Here is a 20,408-nt window from a genome sequence, read left to right as displayed (position 1 = left end):
TCGATAGCTACGGTAAATTTCACATGTTTTACTTAACTAATATATTTTAATTTCCTACTTACTCGATTTATTTTAAACGGACTATAGTTGATTTTCAATGGGTCGAAATTCGGTTTCGAAAGTTAATTTATAATTAAAATCCCTAAGGCAAATAATTTAATAAAATATATTAATTATATGATTATTTTTGAGAAATTTATAATCCATTTTAATATAGTTAAGCTATTTTATATTTTAGATGTATCATTCATTTTATAAAATTAAAAACGAACCCTTAATTAGTTTACGTGTTTCTAATTAATTTATTCCTAAGTCGCGCAATTCGTTATTTTTATAACTAATTTAATTTCTACGTTTAATTAGCCGTCTCGAATCTAGGTCCATAACGAATATTTTTCGTTGCTAATTAATTGTTCTTTATTAATTAGCAACGAATTTTTGTACAAGTTCGAAAAATGTTTAAAAGAATTATTTTAACTTTAAAACTTTTTATAAAACTTTTATTTTAGTTTAATGTGTTGGGTGTTTTAATTTGGTTTGTTTCGGGATCCTACAGGTGTCCAATCGGGTTATTTTAGTATCTGCTCAAATTATGTTATGAGCTATCATCGAGGCATCAAGACCCTGGACGGTATAATCATTTCCCGAGCTATTTAGATTTACTTAAGCGCCCGATTTTATTCAATTCCTTATTAAAACCTAAATTTTAAAGCCACGTTTTTATTTGACAAATTACGCTTTTGGAATTTCAAATACCAAAATTATAACCCTTTTTATTTTCAATTCTGCCAAGCCTATTAATTAAAGGCCCAAGCCTTTTGAATATATTAATAAATTCAATCTAAGCCCAGCAGAATAGCAAAGCCCAAAAAAAACCATATTAACTTTCTTTTATACAAAGGCCCATTTCAAACATTACATGCATAGCCGGCCGCTATCTCAAAATAAATCCCTTCTTACACTTAGGCCCCTTTTTAATTTATACAAATCACATGAGACTATATATTTTACAGTTCATCCCCTTAATAAGAATTATTTTTGCAATATGGTCCCTCACAGCTAGTGGTTTGCTAAACCCCTAACGGGTTCAACCCGTTTTGCCCGGCCCGTACCCGTTACCCGAGCTACCCGTACCCGTTGCCCGGGTACAAACGGGTAGACGGGTAGACAGGTACGGGTAATAAACGGACCGGACAACCTAATTTGAAAAAAAACCCGTTATACCTGTACCCGTCTACCCGCCTACCCGTACCCGCCTACCCGCATACCCGTACCCGTTACCCGTACCCGACCCGTTTCACTTCAAAAAAATTTGATTTTTTTGGAAAAAACAGAAAAAAAAAAAAAAAAAAAAACCGGGCGGACCGGACCCGTACCCGGATCCGTACCCGCGGTACCCGTACCCGTCAACGCGCAACGGGTACGGGTAATAAATGGACTGGATAGAGGTTTTGGAAAAATTACCCGTCTACCCGTTACGGATTTTACCCATACCCGACCTACCCCTTTACCCGTCCTACCCGTTACCCCTAACGGGTAACCCGTTAGCAAACCACTGCTCACACCTCAATTCGGTACCAGAGATTAGATTGGGCTGGTACCACTGGTACCAGCAATAACATACATTACACAACAACAAGCAGCAAAACAGGAAGGCACAAGTCAACCAGAAAATGGCACAGCCACACTCAACAGGGAAAGGCAAGCACAATCAAACTTCAAATGGAAACAATTTTAACGATTGATCAAGTCCATTCGGGAAAATCAACAACCCGCAATGGAATAAAATTCACTCAAATCTGTACGAATTTTTACGAAATCATACGACTGTGCTTAGAGATGGATTATAGGAAGAATTTTGGAGATTACCGGTGGTTAGGTGTCCTCTCTTAAAAAGCCGGTTCCAAGGTGCAACTCCTCGCCTCTGGCAAAAATCCAACACAGCAGACAGCAAGAACAGGGGCACCTCCGAGCACCGAAATAGCACAGAGGAAGCACCACCGAGACACCAGAAAATATACACAAGCTCACAGAATAAACCCCTAAATTTCTAGGGTTTTCGAAATCCCAAATCAGAGGCAAACATAAACAACGAGAGAGAGAGATTTATCTCAACACATGAGAGAGTAGAGAGTAGAGAGAGAGAGAGAAAAAAAACCCGTTCAAATGAGGGCACAGCCCTCTAATAGGCGAAATCAGACAGGTCCGACGGGACAGCAAGCGTGTCACGTTATAACAATTTTATTACAATAAAAATATTTAATAGATTTATTTAATAGATTTTACTAAATTTATTTTGGATCTTTTTTTTTTTTTTGTAATATTAGATATTTTAAAGGTTTAAAAGCAAAGATTACAAAACTTTAAAAAAAAAAAAAAGGGAAAAGGACAACGTGGCACCCATGCCATATATAAGGGTAATATGCACATTTAACCTTGTTGTAATTATTAAAAGTTGGAGGGTCTAATATGCAAAATTTCCAAAAATCACATGAAAACCTTTCTTCCTCTCTTCATTTCTTTCCACCGAGACTTAATTTGTGCCCCTTTCGTGTGTGCGTGTGTGCTCCAATCCAAGAAAGAAAGAGAGAAGAGAGTGAGGGATTGTGGGAAATCGATCGGAAATTCGAGAAATTCGAAGTTAGAATCGAGCAGACGTCTGAAAATCCTTTCTGATTCATCGAGTGGTATTTCCTTTACTTATCCTTTCTCTCGAAACCCTAGGTTTTCAATTCGATCGTGTTTTCGAAACCTTAAACCCTAAAACTTGATAATTTTGTTAATAGTTGCTTGATTATTATGTGGGTAGTATGAATAGTTTAATTATTGGATAACGGGTCCAATTTGCAATGCATGCTTAATTAATTAACATAAGGGTATTGACCAATTATAAAGGGACTACATTAAAATTGATATAAATGGTAAAATTAGTAGACCTCGTAATAACATCTGCTAATTTGTTAACCAAATCGGTTGGTATTGGTATGGTGACAAACTATAGGCATATAGTACACTATAATGTTAAAATACTTGTGTGTTTTCGCTATATTGATTCTTAGAGTTTTATATGAAATTGTTTGAATTCTTTTTCTAGTTATGAGTACGTAATATGCATGCATAAAATAAGACTTGAATTGCATTGAGAATGTGGGTTGCATGGCATATGCATAGATGAGATAAAGAGATGAGTTGAACCACAAATTTTGCATGATATACTTGCATGCATGATACATCGTTTTATATGAACCATGCACTTGTTATAAATGCAACATGGTACAAAGCAACTTAGCTAAATCATGAGTTTGATTTAAATGACCCATTTGCATGATATGGATGCATAAGTATTTCTTTTAAATGCATGACATGAATACATAACTTTACATGTAAAGCATGATTATATTTTCTAAAGCTAAGAAAGAATTGTAACATGGAATGGTTATAATGGTTATAAAATAAATCAATTAAACGTGTAAAATAGGTGGTAACTTGGTAAGGCAAGAGATTTCCGGATCCTTCGAGACGTCCGATTCATAGGCGAGGGATACGTGACTCGATCAGGTGCGGGGTTTCTGGACTTGTTTGATAGTTTATATTCATAATTAAACTGTGTTTCAATTGACATGTTGATTATTCATTAAATTGCATTATCGAATTGTGTTGCATATGCATTGCATTGCCCAAATAATTGGAACTCGAATTGTTTTATCTGATTGATATGCATGCTGGTATGGTTATTATTGTGTATGGATCTGAATGATCTGATTTGGAATTAAAAGTCACCGTGATTTATATCACCCTCGGTTGGTGGATATGGTATTATTGTCTCCCATCGTGGCGACGTTACCCAGGGGGTAAATTCGGATTTGTCAAAGTCTATGCATGGATGTTTGACGCCTAGTGTTTTAAAGCTTTAAATCGTCTGGCCCTCGGCAGTTCCCAGTACCGGTTGGGACGAGGGGTAAGTGACTCTGTATTATGATTTTGGTTATGGGTGACTTGTGTATCGGAGGCATTACCCAGGGGGTAATGCGTTTGGACGTTCAATTGGATTTAAATGGATTTTCCGGATATGAAATGGAACCAGACTTTTACTTAAACGGTTAAGCCTGTAACTACAGATGAGTGGGAACGAAATGAGGTCCAGTTTGGTGGAACATCTGTAGTTACTACCAGATATTTTGAGCTCGAGTTAAACCAAATATTGTGTGATTGAATTCCATTTTGACAAATCCTGATTTGTGATTTCATTTGGCTAATTGATGTCGGATTTATGCGTTCATGTTTATATATTATTATAAACTGATCTGAGCTTTATTTGTGTTTTATTTTTGAATATAATCTGTGATTGCAAGTCCAGGAATGAAATGTGGCAAATTTATCGCACTGAGAATTTATTTCTCATCCCCTTTTTGGGTTAATTTTTCAGGTTCCGGTTCGGCAGATCCGAGAGAGGCACGAGGTCGGTAGGCCTGGTTTCACCGCTGCTTAGACTGTCTGGTATTTTGACATTAGAGATTATGTATATAGTTATGTTTTGATTGTGTATATATATAGTCTCTATGTCATTTTGTGATGCGTATCCATCGAGATACGGGTTTGTATGATATTACCTGACCAACTGGGATTTATGTTATTTGTTTGTTTGGTTGTTTGTTTGTGTTTTTATTTCCTATTATATCGTAATTGCCTTGTAGGCATACGGGCAACCGTATGTCTACGGCAGGAGCACCTGTCGCGCCTCGTTGGGCCGCGGGGTGTGACAGGTCTTCCCCGGGTGGTATCAGAGCATGGTTTAGAACCTGAACCAGACTTGTTTGGATACGAGAGTGGTATGCGTATTAATTAGGGCCGGCACGACTATACGAATTTCGTATGATAAATAAGGAATATAGAATGTTATAAACTAACTTTGTTTATTCAGAAAATGGAAACACACCGAGGTAGAGGCAGACCTCGGAGGAATCCCGAACCTAATCCGGAAATAGTTATCGAGCCAGTTGTGGATCAGGCTGGGGCTGGTCCAGCTGGTGCTGGAGGTGCTGGAGGGGCTGGTGGCGCGGGAGGAGCTGGTAGAGCGCCGTGTAGAGACCGGGACTTGGATGACCGGTTAATTGCGGCCTATGAGAGAGGTCGTCAAGCACAGATGCGGGATGCCGCACCGGTGGCTCACGGTGGGGCACCCGAAGATTTCAGAAGGTTATATGATGCATTTCTGCGCTTGAATCCGCCGCGTTATGATGGAACCGGCGGGTATGCGGCAGCTGAGGAATGGCTGGCGCAGATAAATGCAAAGCTGAATTTATGCCGTGCCCCCGAGGAAGATAAAGTGGAGTTAGTTGAGCAGCAGTTGGAGAGTGATGCTAGATTCTGGTGGGACGGGGCCCGACGCAATTATGACGGGGTTGAAGCGAGGATTCCTTGGGAATGGTTCGAACAGCAGTTTAATAGGAGGTTTCTGAGCAATATACAGCGTGAAGCGCTGCGGAGAAAATTTTTGGAGTTGAGGCAAGATGGGCGTCCGGTGGTGGAATACAATAGTGAATTTCTGGCCTTGTCGCGCTATGCTACGGATATAAGAAATGATGTGGAAAGGTATAATAGGCAATACTTGGATGGGTTGGATGGGCATATTTCTATGATCGTGGATATTCCAATGGCGACGGAGTTACAAGCAATGATGGATCACGCTGAACAGGTTGAAATGCATGGTAAGAGGAGAAAGACGCAAGTGGCTGAAAGAAATGTGAAACAGCGAGAAGATCAGAGCAGGCAAGTGTCGAAGTCGAGGGGAGGACCATCAGTTGCTAGACCCCCTCGGCCGAATATGGCGCCGAGACCCCCATTCAGACAGACCTCTATGCCGGATTTTAAACCGGTGATGCCTTCGCAGTGGTGCCGATCGTGCAACCAAGCGCACGATGAGGTTGAGTGTAGGCGCAAGACTAGTACTTGTTTCGTGTGTGGTAGCGCGGGACATTGGGCGAGGGAATGCCCGAATGCGCTTATGAGGATGCAAGGCGCTAGTAGCACGAGAGGGTCGGCTAGCATTGGGCGTGGCGCGCCGACGTGGCGCGGATGTGGCGCATTTCAAGCTAGCGGGGCTAACGCTAGCAGGGCTAGCAGCGCTGGTAGCGTCGGCAGGGTTAGCGGCGCTGGCAGTGCCGGCAGCGTCGGCAGGAACGACGGCAGGGTGGCGGCGCATGCACTTAACATCGCTGGAATTTCGCGCAACGCTGCAACTGAGCAGGGAGGCGGCCAGACCAATGTCATGACAGTTGCAGGGATCTTCGATATATTCAAAGATTGATCTGAGAACAGGGTATCACCAGTTGAGGATTCGGCCGAGCGACGTGGACAAAACAGCATTCCGTACAAGGTACGGGCATTATGAATACCTTGTTATGCCGTTTGGGCTGACGAACGCACCGGCAGCGTTCATGGATTTGATGCACCGCGTGTTTCACGATCTATTGGATTCGACAGTTGTGGTTTTCATTGATGATATATTGGTGTATTCGCGCTCCCGAGAAGAACACGAGGTACATCTTAGAATTGTTTTGCAAAGATTGCGCGAACATCAGTTATTCGCAAAGTTTTCGAAATGTGAGTTTTGGTTGAATGAAGTTACTTTTCTGGGGCATGTTGTTTCGGGACAAGGGTTAGCGGTGGATCCCGAAAAGATTCGGGCTGTTACTGAATGGAAGAGGCCGGAGACAGTTACTGAAATTCGCAGCTTTCTGGGGTTAGCCGGGTACTACAGGAGATTTGTACTCGGGTTTTCGCGGTTAGCTGCGCCACTTACAAAATTGTTGCATAAAGGCGTGAAATTCGATTGGGGTACCGCGCAAGATAAAAGTTTTGAGGAATTAAAGAGTCGGCTGGTATCTGCGCCGATTCTTGCTATGCCGACTGCTGATAAAGAGTATACGGTTTACACCGATGCATCTCGATCAGGGTTGGGTTGCGTATTGATGCAAGATGATCATGTAATTGCCTATGCATCTCGGCAATTGCGACCGCACGAGCAAAACTACCCGACTCATGACTTGGAGTTAGCGGCGGTGATATTTGCGCTGAAGATTTGGCGGCATTATCTGTATGGCGTGAGATGCCGTATATTTACCGATCATCAAAGTCTGAAATACATCTTCACGCAAAAAGAATTGAATTTGAGGCAAAGAAGGTGGTTGGAATTGATGAAAGACTACGATTTGGATATCCAGTATCACGCAGGAAAAGCGAACAGTGTAGCAGATGCGTTAAGCAGAAAGAGTCAGGTAAACCTGGCGTCGGTAATTACAAGTGAAGCGCATCTTCTTGAGGAAATGCGCAGATTGGAAATTCATGTTGGCGCATCACGTGATTTAGCGTTGGAAGTTGCGTCTAAGTGTAATAGAAGTGAGGTTGGAATTAGCGCAACTGCAATTGCGTCGGTTGTGCTAGCAGCGGTGGAGATCCGATCGGAATTACACGAACAGATTCGTGCAGCGCAACAAAATGATCCAAGATGTCAGAAATATAAACTGCACTACGAGTCAAATGCTGATTCCCCGTTTAAAGTTCAAGGAGATGACATCCTGCGGTTTCACGACCGCATTTGTGTACCAAGTAAATCTGAACTGAAAGATCTGATTTTATCGGAGGCACACGATTCGGGTTACGCTATTCACCCGAGAGAAGTAAAAATGTACCAAGATTTGAAGACATATTTCTGGTGGCCGAAAATGAAGCAAGACGTGCAAAGGTACATTGAAAAATGTCAGATATGTCAGCAAGTTAAGGCAGATCGGCGGAGAAAAGCGGGATTATTAAGACCGCTGGAAATACCTATGAGGAAATTTGAGTCGATCACAATGGATTTTGTATCCGGATTTCCGAGAACCGTTGGTAGATATAACACTATTTGGGTTATTGTGGACCGGCTGACGAAAATAGCTCATTTCATTCCGCTTCGAATTGAGACATCGGGGCAAGAATTAGCGGACTTATTCTTGAAATATCAATTCAAATACCACGGTTGCTCGCGCAATATTATTTCGGACCGAGATCCTCGGTTTACTTCTCATTTCTGGGAGAGCTTTCAAGAGACAATGGGTACTAAGCTGCGATTTAGTACAGCGCATCATCCTCAGACTGACGGTCAATCCGAGCGCACTATCCAAACATTGGAAGACATGTTGCGCTCCTGCGCGCTAAGTTTACAAGGTTCGTGGGTTGATCACTTGTATCTGGTGGAGTTCGCATATAACAACAGTTATCACTCCAGTATTGGTATGTCACCGCAAGAGGCGCTGACAGGGCAGCAGTGCCGTACTCCGCTGTGGTGGGGACCAGCGGGTACATATCCGCCTACAGGGCCGCAAATGTTAGAAGAAATTGCTAAGAAAACGAAAATGGTTCTGAGTCGGCTCAAGTCGGCTCAAGAAAGACAAAGGAAATACGCGGATATTCATCGAAGACCGTTGGAATTCCAAGAAAGTGATCACGTATGGCTTCGAGTTTCGCCTGTCAGAGGCGTACACAGATTTGGTGTTTCGGGTAAGCTAAGTCCTCGTTATATTGGGCTGTTTCAGATTTTGCGACGAGTTGGGCCGGTAGCATACGAGCTTGCGCTACCACCAGCGCTGGACCGGGTTCATCCGGTGTTTCATGTATCACAGTTGCGCAGATATGTGCGAGATCCGTCACATTGTATTGACCATTCTGATTTGCACATGCAAGACGATCTGACCTATCAAGAGGAACCGATGCGGATATTGGATCGAAAAGAGCAACGGCTACGAAGCAAAGTGATCCGGCTCGTGTTGGTAAAATGGGGACGTCATTCCGATAAGGAAGCGACGTGGGAACTCGAGGAGAGCATCCGAGAAAAATATCCAGAGTTATTCGACGATTCAGGTACGAAATCAAGTTCAGAGGACTGAACTTTATTTTAAGGGGGGGAGAAATGTCACGTTATAACAATTTTATTACAATAAAAATATTTAATAGATTTATTTAATAGATTTTACTAAATTTATTTTGGATCTTTTTTTTTTTTTTGTAATATTAGATATTTTAAAGGTTTAAAAGCAAAGATTACAAAACTTTAAAAAAAAAAAAAAGGGAAAAGGACAACGTGGCACCCATGCCATATATAAGGGTAATATGCACATTTAACCTTGTTGTAATTATTAAAAGTTGGAGGGTCTAATATGCAAAATTTCCAAAAATCACATGAAAACCTTTCTTCCTCTCTTCATTTCTTTCCACCGAGACTTAATTTGTGCCCCTTTCGTGTGTGGGTGTGTGCTCCAATCCAAGAAAGAAAGAGAGAAGAGAGTGAGGGATTGTGGGAAATCGATCGGAAATTCGAGAAATTCGAAGTTAGAATCGAGCAGACGTCTGAAAATCCTTTCTGATTCATCGAGTGGTATTTCCTTTACTTATCCTTTCTCTCGAAACCCTAGGTTTTCAATTCGATCGTGTTTTCGAAACCTTAAACCCTAAAACTTGATAATTTTGTTAATAGTTGCTTGATTATTATGTGGGTAGTATGAATAGTTTAATTATTGGATAACGGGTCCAATTTGCAATGCATGCTTAATTAATTAACATAAGGGTATTGACCAATTATAAAGGGACTACATTAAAATTGATATAAATGGTAAAATTAGTAGACCTCGTAATAACATCTGCTAATTTGTTAACCAAATCGGTTGGTATTGGTATGGTGACAAACTATAGGCATATAGTACACTATAATGTTAAAATACTTGTGTGTTTTCGCTATATTGATTCTTAGAGTTTTATATGAAATTGTTTGAATTCTTTTTCTAGTTATGAGTACGTAATATGCATGCATAAAATAAGACTTGAATTGCATTGAGAATGTGGGTTGCATGGCATATGCATAGATGAGATAAAGAGATGAGTTGAACCACAAATTTTGCATGATATACTTGCATGCATGATACATCGTTTTATATGAACCATGCACTTGTTATAAATGCAACATGGTACAAAGCAACTTAGCTAAATCATGAGTTTGATTTAAATGACCCATTTGCATGATATGGATGCATAAGTATTTCTTTTAAATGCATGACATGAATACATAACTTTACATGTAAAGCATGATTATATTTTCTAAAGCTAAGAAAGAATTGTAACATGGAATGGTTATAATGGTTATAAAATAAATCAATTAAACGTGTAAAATAGGTGGTAACTTGGTAAGGCAAGAGATTTCCGGATCCTTCGAGACGTCCGATTCATAGGCGAGGGATACGTGACTCGATCAGGTGCGGGGTTTCTGGACTTGTTTGATAGTTTATATTCATAATTAAACTGTGTTTCAATTGACATGTTGATTATTCATTAAATTGCATTATCGAATTGTGTTGCATATGCATTGCATTGCCCAAATAATTGGAACTCGAATTGTTTTATCTGATTGATATGCATGCTGGTATGGTTATTATTGTGTATGGATCTGAATGATCTGATTTGGAATTAAAAGTCACCGTGATTTATATCACCCTCGGTTGGTGGATATGGTATTATTGTCTCCCATCGTGGCGACGTTACCCAGGGGGTAAATTCGGATTTGTCAAAGTCTATGCATGGATGTTTGACGCCCAGTGTTTTAAAGCTTTAAATCGTCTGGCCCTCGGCAGTTCCCAGTACCGGTTGGGACGAGGGGTAAGTGACTCTGTATTATGATTTTGGTTATGGGTGACTTGTGTATCGGAGGCATTACCCAGGGGGTAATGCGTTTGGACGTTCAATTGGATTTAAATGGATTTTCCGGATATGAAATGGAACCAGACTTTTACTTAAACGGTTAAGCCTGTAACTACAGATGAGTGGGAACGAAATGAGGTCCAGTTTGGTGGAACATCTGTAGTTACTACCAGATATTTTGAGCTCGAGTTAAACCAAATATTGTGTGATTGAATTCCATTTTGACAAATCCTGATTTGTGATTTCATTTGGCTAATTGATGTCGGATTTATGCGTTCATGTTTATATATTATTATAAACTGATCTGAGCTTTATTTGTGTTTTATTTTTGAATATAATCTGTGATTGCAAGTCCAGGAATGAAATGTGGCAAATTTATCGCACTGAGAATTTATTTCTCATCCCCTTTTTGGGTTAATTTTTCAGGTTCCGGTTCGGCAGATCCGAGAGAGGCACGAGGTCGGTAGGCCTGGTTTCACCGCTGCTTAGACTGTCTGGTATTTTGACATTAGAGATTATGTATATAGTTATGTTTTGATTGTGTATATATATAGTCTCTATGTCATTTTGTGATGCGTATCCATCGAGATACGGGTTTGTATGATATTACCTGACCAACTGGGATTTATGTTATTTGTTTGTTTGGTTGTTTGTTTGTGTTTTTATTTCCTATTATATCGTAATTGCCTTGTAGGCATACGGGCAACCGTATGTCTACGGCAGGAGCACCTGTCGCGCCTCGTTGGGCCGCGGGGTGTGACAAAGCGGGTCACCGGTTAGGTTCCTGACACGGAGCGACAAAGCCGTGTAAGGTACCAATATACTGACAAAGAAGCGACAGGGGCGACATTTCGCATTCAAAGAAGAGAGAGGCGGGATATGGCTTCTCGCGTAGTAACCGGAGAGGGAGAGAAAGAAGGAACGGAGGGGAGCCTTCGCCGTTCTCTTCTCCAACAAGGAGGAATGGAGAGCGTGCTAAGTGTGGTGGGATTGTCGCCTCAGCGACAGAAGAGGGGAACAAGAGGCGTAGCCCTGCCTTGCGCGAACAGGAGAGGAGAGGGAGACGGGGAAAGATGAGGGGATGGGGTCCCCTGTCAGTGAGAAGAAGAGAGAAAGGGTCATGGACCCGAAATTTAGATGAAATGAAGTTTATTCTCTATTTTCAATTCCATTCAAAGATTAAAGGATGAGATTACTTCAGGATTGGTGCTAGATTTAATTCAAAGGTTCAACCAATTTCATAATTTCAATATGAACTCATTTAATTCAAATTCAAAAGTTGAGATAACTTCAAGATCTGTGCTATGATAACATCCAATGGTTAAAACAAATTCAGAAATCAAATGGAACCCCTAATGGATAGGAATTGGATATATTAATTGGGTTCCAACGAAATTGTTTCGAAAAATTCGATATAAAATTTATATATACATATAAAATTGGATATATAATTTATTTTGAACGAAATTTGTAACTTTTATTTATAATATTATTTGTACGAATGTTTGTATTTTTATTCTCTTAATTAGAACTCAATATATTTATTTATTTGCATGAATTCATTTATTTCCCTTTCTAAATTTCATAATTTTCAGATTGTCATGTAGTGAATTTAAAAATCTATAAGCTTCAATTTTAGCTAGCTAGTCAACGAAATTTAGTTTATATACATCAATTTTAAAACTAATGAACTTCATTTATATATTATTTGTTTGAATCTCCTTATTTTATTTTATTTCTAAAATTCAAAATTCTAATTTATATAATCTCATAATTCGTTTATATTTCGAAATTTTAGATTCATTTTAAAATAAATCCGACAAATCTGATCGATCATTAACTTAGTTAGAAAATTTTATTTAGTGTAAAGATCAATTTAGCAATTAATCACGTTTTAAAATTTCGGAATATAACAGGTTCAATACCCGAGAGAGAGAAATTTTAAAACAATTAAAGTAAATAGAGGAAATAAAGATTTGTTTGTTTTCTAGTTTGAGAAGATCTAGGGGCATTCAGTCTACAATCCCTTGCTAACTCTATCTATTCGGTATTTGTTCGAGTTCATGTATGATTTGATGAGGTTTCTAACCTAATGTATCATTAAGAGTCACTTTCGTGAATTAATGACGTGTCTAAGTAATTTGGACTTCACGATTAGGTCCTTTACCCTAGCTACCTAGACCCTTTGAGCTCTTGTTAGTCTCTCTTCTCCTCCAATACTGGTACTTCACGATTAAGTCCATCATACCAATACCTGATTCGATTTGAGATGTCCTAATTAGGGTTTGGTTTCACGGTTAGGTCCTTCACCAAGTTCCTAACCTTAATTTCTATAGTTCCGGCTTAGATTACAAATTGGTTAGATCATAATCCAAACCTAGGATATTTGCATTCATAATTTGGTACTATCCTATTGATCACAGTCAATTTTGGTTCTTTTGAATCCAAAACGGGATACTACAATTCAAGTACTAATTATGTAATTAACACAAATGATAAATCACAGAAATTAACATCAAATCTCATAAAACAATCATAACAAAAACAAATAACCGAATAAGATACAATTAAACAAGTTCATACATTGACCTAGACCACTAGAGAGAGAACTACTCTCTCTTAGAGAGATCCATTACAAAAAGTTGGCAAAAGTAAGAAGAAATGAAATAAAAAATTATTACACCCTTTATTGAATCAAGAACCTCTATCTTGCCGAATCTTGCTCAGGAAACCCTTCTTCTCCTTGCTTGAAAGCTTTCCTTACTTCAGAATTTATTGCTAAGTATTGTGTGTGTGGAGAGAGAGAGAATGAGATAATCATTTTGAATGGGAATGAACCTCCTCTTTTATAGCCAAGGACTATGCCCAATTAAGAAGCATAGTTGTGAGGTGAGTGAGGGCTATATTTGGATTATTTCCCAGGTTGTCTTGTCCATATTTAGCTGTAAAACACGTCCATGAAGCACCAAAAATAGAAACCGTGTTGAAACTATGTAAATTTGGCTTTCTGCAAGTCTAGTGCGGATGGCTGATTCGCACTGCGTATGGTCTCACCCGCACCGAGTCTAAGTTCCTTTATTTAACTTCTGCGAATTATTTGAGTGCGGGTGGAACTGCGGATGGATGACCCGCACTACGGGTGGATACTGCCTTTTCTGAAGTTTCTGAAATCGGCCAAGTCTTGAGTGCGGCTGGGCTCATCCGCACTGCGGGTGGAACTGCGCCCGCACTAGGCTCGGGAAAAATTCCTGCTCAAAGCTTGGATGTTGGAAATGCGGCTAAGTACCCAATGTGGCTGCACTGATCTGCACTGAGAGGTATTTTCGCCATTTTTCATCATTTCCTGCAATGAAAAGCCAAATAACTGCAGTAACTTGATTCCATGTGTATTTTAATCACTTTATATTATAAATACAATATATTTGCGGTTATTTTATGATAAAATCTAGATCAAATGTGTATATAATTTATGCTTATCAAATTCCACGTAAAATATATTTACATAAAACTTATTCATTCAACCCCTCAATTTTCTCCTAATAGAAATTGAAAAATTAGATTTCGCATTAATGGATGGAAGTTTGTTTCTTCCTCTTATTAAATGATGGAAGTAGTGTTAATTAGTTCTTCCTCTTTTCTTATCACAGCTGATCCAATAAAGCCGAACAAGGTAGGCCCGGCCTCTAGACACATCTTACACTGTTACACGTGCCATTTGGAGAACCATGAAAAATTAAAAAATTAAAAAAAATTAAAAAGCATCTTGCCAATAACTGTGAGATACTATTCGGGTAAACAGCTGAAAGGGTAACTGTGAGATAATATTCGGAAATATAACTGTGAGGTTACCGGTAATTCTCTTGGTTAAAATAATATCTTTTCCAATAATTAGTTATATTGTGGCTTTAGATATTCCAACATTTTCTTAGTGAAAATATCTGAAGAAATTTGAATAATTAACAAAATAGGACGTGACTTGATCTTTGATATATGCAATGCATTATTTTCATATTCACTGACATGTCTTAATTTCTATCAAGTTTTAGAGTCCGTAACAATCTCCCTCACGTGTTGAGCGTCAAAATTGAGTTGTCAAAAAAATTTCGGACGGGGGCGATCGATGGTTGAGATTGGAATAACAGGTTCCTGTAATTTTGTTTTCTTTTCTAATACAATAAGATGCTGGTGGACCATATGTAGGAGAGTTGTTCGGTAACCAGACTCTATATCTATAAATGGTAGAGGAGTCTAGCAATCTGAAATTAATATATGCACAAACACAACTGTCTCCTAAAATTTAATTACAGCTCCTTGAATAAATGGCGCTATGCTTTACATTTCCATCTTGCATCCCAGTTCGCTGGACTCAAAAGAGAGTGCTTTTATGTCGTCGGTTCCGTATTTCCGCAAATTTACAGTCTTCAGGGATTGAGCGACGGTCAGGAAATTATCAACCAACCATATGGAATGATAACTTCATACAGTCGTTAAATATTGGAGACGAACATGTAAGCAAATACATATCATCATGAAGTTTAGTTGTACCTAAAGAAAACTCCTTAAGCTCAATACACAGACACACACACACAAATACACATGTACAATCATTAATCAGCTAGATAAATGACACACACATTGTGTTTGTTTTAATTTGTTTTTGTTTTTGTTTATGTTCATGAAGGAGGGCAAAAACATGGAAAGAGTATTTAAACTCAAGAAAGAGGTGAGTCAAATGATACACAAGGAAGAGTTGGTCAGGGATAAATTAGAGCTTGTTGATGCCTTGCAACAGCTCGGAGTGGCATATCATTTCAAGGACGAGATAAACTACGTGATTACCAACATACATGAATCAATGGATCAAATTTCTCAATTTGCAATGCTTGATAATCTTTATGAAGTATCACTTCTTTTCAGATTGTTGAGGATGCATGGATTTAGTGTACAGGAAGGTATATTAATTTTTGTATCTTTATATATTCCAAAGATTACATTTAGTTGTCAACTGGTGTATATTTTACTTTCACAATTAGTGATTCAACTTCAAATGAATTATCAGCTTTGGAAACACATTAAGTTTTTAGTTACTTTTTCATTATACGAGTTGTTGTTACAGTTGCAAAATATGGAGAAACAACCTTTGGTCTAGTGGCTAAAAAATAATATTCTTCATGGGAGAGGTTTGAAGGCTAGAATGAAAATTAGTTGGGAACAAAATGAGTTTATACTTGAGGATAGGTGAACAGTTTTAAAAAAAAAAACTTTTAATTAAGATAAACTAAGATGGAAGTCAATTCTTTTTACATAATTTTAGTATTCAAAAAAATCTTTTTAATTAAGATAAACTAATATGGAAGTCAAGTCTGTTAATTTAAAAAATTCACAATAGATTCGCAGTCGGGTTTCAAACTTAGAATTTCCTGTACTATATGTATTGTCTTAGTTACTGACTAAATGCTGGTTCTCGGTATTTTTTTTTTTCAAAAACTTTGAGCAGATATATTCAAAAGTTACATGGACGACAAAGGAAACTACAAAGAAAAGCTATATTCAGACATTAAAGAGATGATGTGTTTGTACCAAGTTTCTTTTTTTGCAAAAGAAGGAGAACAGGTGTTGGAGATGACCCGGCACTTGACAACTAAACACCTAACAATTTTTTTGGAAAGCTCTAAGTATGATAATTCAAGGATGAAAGAACAAGTTGCCCATGCACTTGAGCTCCCTCTGAATTGGAGAATGCAAAGTCTTCACACTCGCTGGTTTATTGAGCAATACAAGATAGATGAGCAGATTAGACCTGCACTGTTGGAACTGGCTGTTTTGGATTTTAATTTAACTCAAAAATTGTACAAGAAAGAGCTAAAGCAAGTGTCAAGGTAAATATCAATTAATTATAAATACATTAATTTAACAATAAAGGAAATGACATTTCGATTATTCAAATTTATTACACTATATAGTACAGAACGGTCAAAAAATGGGCGATAGCAATAAGAGTTTTCCTACCATTTGTGATGGAGCCGATAGAGAAACTATGATTATCTTTTAATTTAAAAACCGCTAGAAGAGGAGCAATCTTCTACAAAATATTTCACACTCCATAACCGTAAGAAATTAGATCGATTTATTTACCAACTTATTTAGCAATAACAGCTAAAATCGTTAGAAATTCGGCTTTGGTTATATAGTGTTATGTAATAGTCATCACTTAATTCTTTGTACGAATATTTTTAAATTTCTTCTCACTTCTATATATTCTTTTAATTGTTCAGATGGTGGACTGACTTGGGGCTTCACGAAAAACTACCATTTATTCGCGACAGGCTCGTTGAGAACTACATCTGGAGTGTAGGCTTCGCATTTGAGCCAGAGCATTCAAGTTATAGAATAGCAGTGACACAGGCAAACTGTATGATTACAACAATTGATGATATCTATGATGTTTATGGGTCATTGGATGAACTTGAGATCTTTACTAACGCAATTCAACAGTAAGTGATTTATGGGTATATATATCTTGATTAATTCTGAGTAATATATAGACTATATATATTTCAATTCTTAATTATCATTTTCTTTTGAAGTTGGGATGTCACTGCTGCAGAGGGGCTTCCCGAAAACTTTCGGATGTGCATTTTAGCTCTATTTAATATGGTCGAAGACCGCGGTAGTGAAGTCTTGAAAGAAAAAGGGCTTAATGTTATTCCGTATCTTAGGCGAGCGGTAATTAATTAAATAATTAATCCAAATCACAGTTTCTTTTGCATAATTTGATGACCATCCAATCATCAAAAAAATAAGGGGAACTTCATGATGCCTTACAAAACGTTCTAAATTTCAAAAGCTCACAAATTTAAAAATATGTAGTTCATGTAAAAAAAAAATGTTCAATCTTCGAATTGGTTGGTTTCTATGAGAAAATGATTTATTTCTATACTTTGGAGGCATACACAGTAGCATTTGGACATACCCTTGTTTGACGCCACAAGTAAGGAAATGAGCCATTTTCCCTCACACCCGCCAATTAGAAGATTGAACAATCCTCTTAAACATGCTGCCTATTTTTATTTTTTATTAAAAGATAAAATGGATACTTCATAAATTTAAAATGAGTTCTAATATAAAAGGTAACAATTGATTAGATTTGTGAGTTTTTGAAATTTTGAAGGGTAAATATGATATTATGAGTTGTGGAGGGGGGATATGTAATTTTGGTATTTTTTAAGGGTGTACATGAAATTAAGTCTCCCTAAATATATAATGAAAATGAAGGTTGACTAAGACATATATACCAGCATTAATCATGGAATCAGTGGTGGTAAAATATTTTGTTTTTATTGTACATTTAATTATTGTTGGATTAAATTTGGCAGTGGAAAGATCTATGCAAAGCATACATAGTGGAAGCAAGGTGGTATCACAATGGATATGCACCAACATTGGAGGAATACCTAGAGAACGCATGGGTCTCAATTTCAGGCCATATAGCTTTTTCCTATGCCTACTGTATAAACCATTATATTACTGCCAAAGATCTGGAGCACTTCTCATCTGGTTATCCTGACATTGTTCGATATTCATGCATGAACCTACGGCTTTATGACGACTTAGCAACATCAACTGTAAGTGCATATATATTTAAAACAATATGGATAGAACAAGGAAATAATAATGAATTTTTTTGGTGTTGCCCATATAAATTTAATTTGGAGTCACATACCCAACTAGATGATTAATTAGTTCCTATTCTTTCAAAATGACTCAGACAACCTGAAAAGATTTTTGAAAATGAGGTTGCAATCAATATTAACAATTTCTTGTATTATACATCGCATTTCAAACAATTTAATTGCATTACATGTCACTGATCTAATTTTAGGATGAGCTAGAGCGAGGGGATAACGACAAATCCATTCAATGTTATATGCGGGACAATGGTGTTACAGAATCTGTTGCTCGCCAAGAAATAAAGGAAATGATTTTGAAAAACTGGACATCACTTAATGGTGAAGTTGTAGGCAATTCTGATTTTGAGAAGTACATTGTTTATAATGTTGCTTTCAATGTTTCACGCATGTCACAACGGATTTACCAACATGGCGATGGATATGGCAAGGCCGGCACTGATACCAAGAATTTAATTACCTCAATCTTGCTTGAGCCAGTTCATTAAAATGATGCATGTTTTATCTAGTTTCTTCTTTCTTTCTTCTTTGCCATGTTGGCATGTTGTTTTAATTTCCTTCAGAATGATAATAGGCTTTTGTAAGAAAATGTGTGAAGCTCAATCTTGTTCACTTTCTTATTAGAGTATATGTATAAAGATTTTGCAAACTAGTACTTGATTTTGTTTAAATAATATATCAAACTACTAAAATTCATGTTTACAAGTGATCTCGTCTAAGAAGATATAATTATTCCATTGTACTGTTACCTTTTAGAAAAATGAAGTTAACCAATAACTAAAAATACAAGTGACCACAAACTTATTGATAGGTTGGGTTACCTCTTTGTCAACAAAAAAAAAAATTATAGGAGTAATTGGTGTTTTCAATGGGGTTACACACAACCCTAAAACGGCTTATGTTCTCTTTGGGATAACTTCCCTTAATTCCGTCCCCGGAAACAGTAAAAACTTGGGCATCTTGAAGACAATAAGTTTATCTCTTTTATCTTGTATTGAGTGAGTCATACCTTATGCACAAGTGATTTAGAGTGTCATCATTTAGAGTGCATAGAAGATGAACTTTTTGTTTTTTCTCTTCACTTTCCATTAATTTCTTTTTATTAAATGAGATAATTCTGAAGCACAGTCTTAATTCTGCCATAAAAGATTTAACCTCGCCTGCAATCTAACGTTAACCCACCCAGATGCTCACCAAATTAAGTCCTTAAATAAGGAGAGATATGTTACTGTAGACTTCAGACTCGGCTTTAACTCCCCTTAAGTGGCAACCCTTCCACCACTAATACCATTTATCTTAAATAAAAAGGAGTACGATTAAAATGCCCCGTTAGTTTTGTGCCCTATCATGCTCCAACATCAATATCTCCATTTTCAAAATCTAAATAATCGAACCAAACCGTTCAACATAATCTTTGTACTAAAATGTGCTTGGATAACATCTTTTATAAATTTTATAAATTTTTACTAATTCTTTAGAGAGGTACAAAATTGCTATTTTTGAATGGACCAGAATCTTATAAACATAATGATTTTGTACCTATCTAAAAACTAGCCGAAAAAAAGTTCAAAAATTTAAAATTTTGTATCAAATCACATTTTAATATGAAGATCATATTGAGCTGTTCGAATCGACTGTTTAAACTTTTAAAATAGAGATAATGATGTTGGAGTATATATAATGCAGCACAAAACAAATAAGACATTTTAACCCTACTCAATAAAAAGATGCTCACTTAATCATTGGTCACGGTGATTTAAAGGCTAATCCTTGCTAAAGCTGTTATCAATCATGTCCATATCTAGTCCTGCTAATAAGTCATGTCCACATATAGATCACATGGCTTTACAGTTACCATGTACCATTTCACGTGTGCTTCACATGGCTTTACATCACATGGCTTCACATGGCTTTACAGTTACCTTGTACCATTTTGAAGGGTAAATATGATATTATGAGTTTTGGAGGGGATATGTAATTTCGGTATTTTTTAAG

The 20,408-nt window shown here is 37.5% G+C and overlaps 1 protein-coding gene across 1 annotated transcript; it reads left to right on the top strand.

The window, feature by feature from the left end:
- Positions 1-14,962: 14,962 nt before the first annotated feature.
- On the top strand, positions 14,963-19,060 carry LOC144545066 (monoterpene synthase 8, chloroplastic-like). Its single transcript, XM_078293621.1, has 7 exons — positions 14,963-15,233; positions 15,407-15,677; positions 16,223-16,604; positions 17,001-17,219; positions 17,313-17,451; positions 18,102-18,350; positions 18,608-19,060. The coding sequence occupies exons 1-7, from the start codon at positions 15,045-15,047 to the stop codon at positions 18,899-18,901; spliced, it is 1,743 nt and encodes a 580-aa protein (XP_078149747.1). The 5' UTR covers positions 14,963-15,044; the 3' UTR covers positions 18,902-19,060.
- The last annotated feature ends 1,348 nt before the right edge of the window (positions 19,061-20,408 follow it).

The sequence above is a fragment of the Carex rostrata genome, chromosome 27 (assembly GCF_964058835.1).
Source record: "Carex rostrata chromosome 27, lpCarRost1.2, whole genome shotgun sequence".
Taxonomy (NCBI): domain Eukaryota; kingdom Viridiplantae; phylum Streptophyta; class Magnoliopsida; order Poales; family Cyperaceae; genus Carex; species Carex rostrata.
This window is presented reverse-complemented; position numbering and strand designations above follow the sequence as displayed.

Excerpts from the sequence above, each read along its gene's own strand:
- LOC144545066 (XM_078293621.1), top strand. The coding sequence starts at position 15,045 with ATGGCGCTATGCTTTACATTTCCATCTTGCATCCCAGTTCGCTGGACT. Across the intron at positions 15,678-16,222 it reads TGGATTTAGTGTACAGGAAG|ATATATTCAAAAGTTACATG; the intron begins GTATATTAATTT and ends AACTTTGAGCAG. Across the intron at positions 17,452-18,101 it reads TTCCGTATCTTAGGCGAGCG|TGGAAAGATCTATGCAAAGC; the intron begins GTAATTAATTAA and ends TAAATTTGGCAG.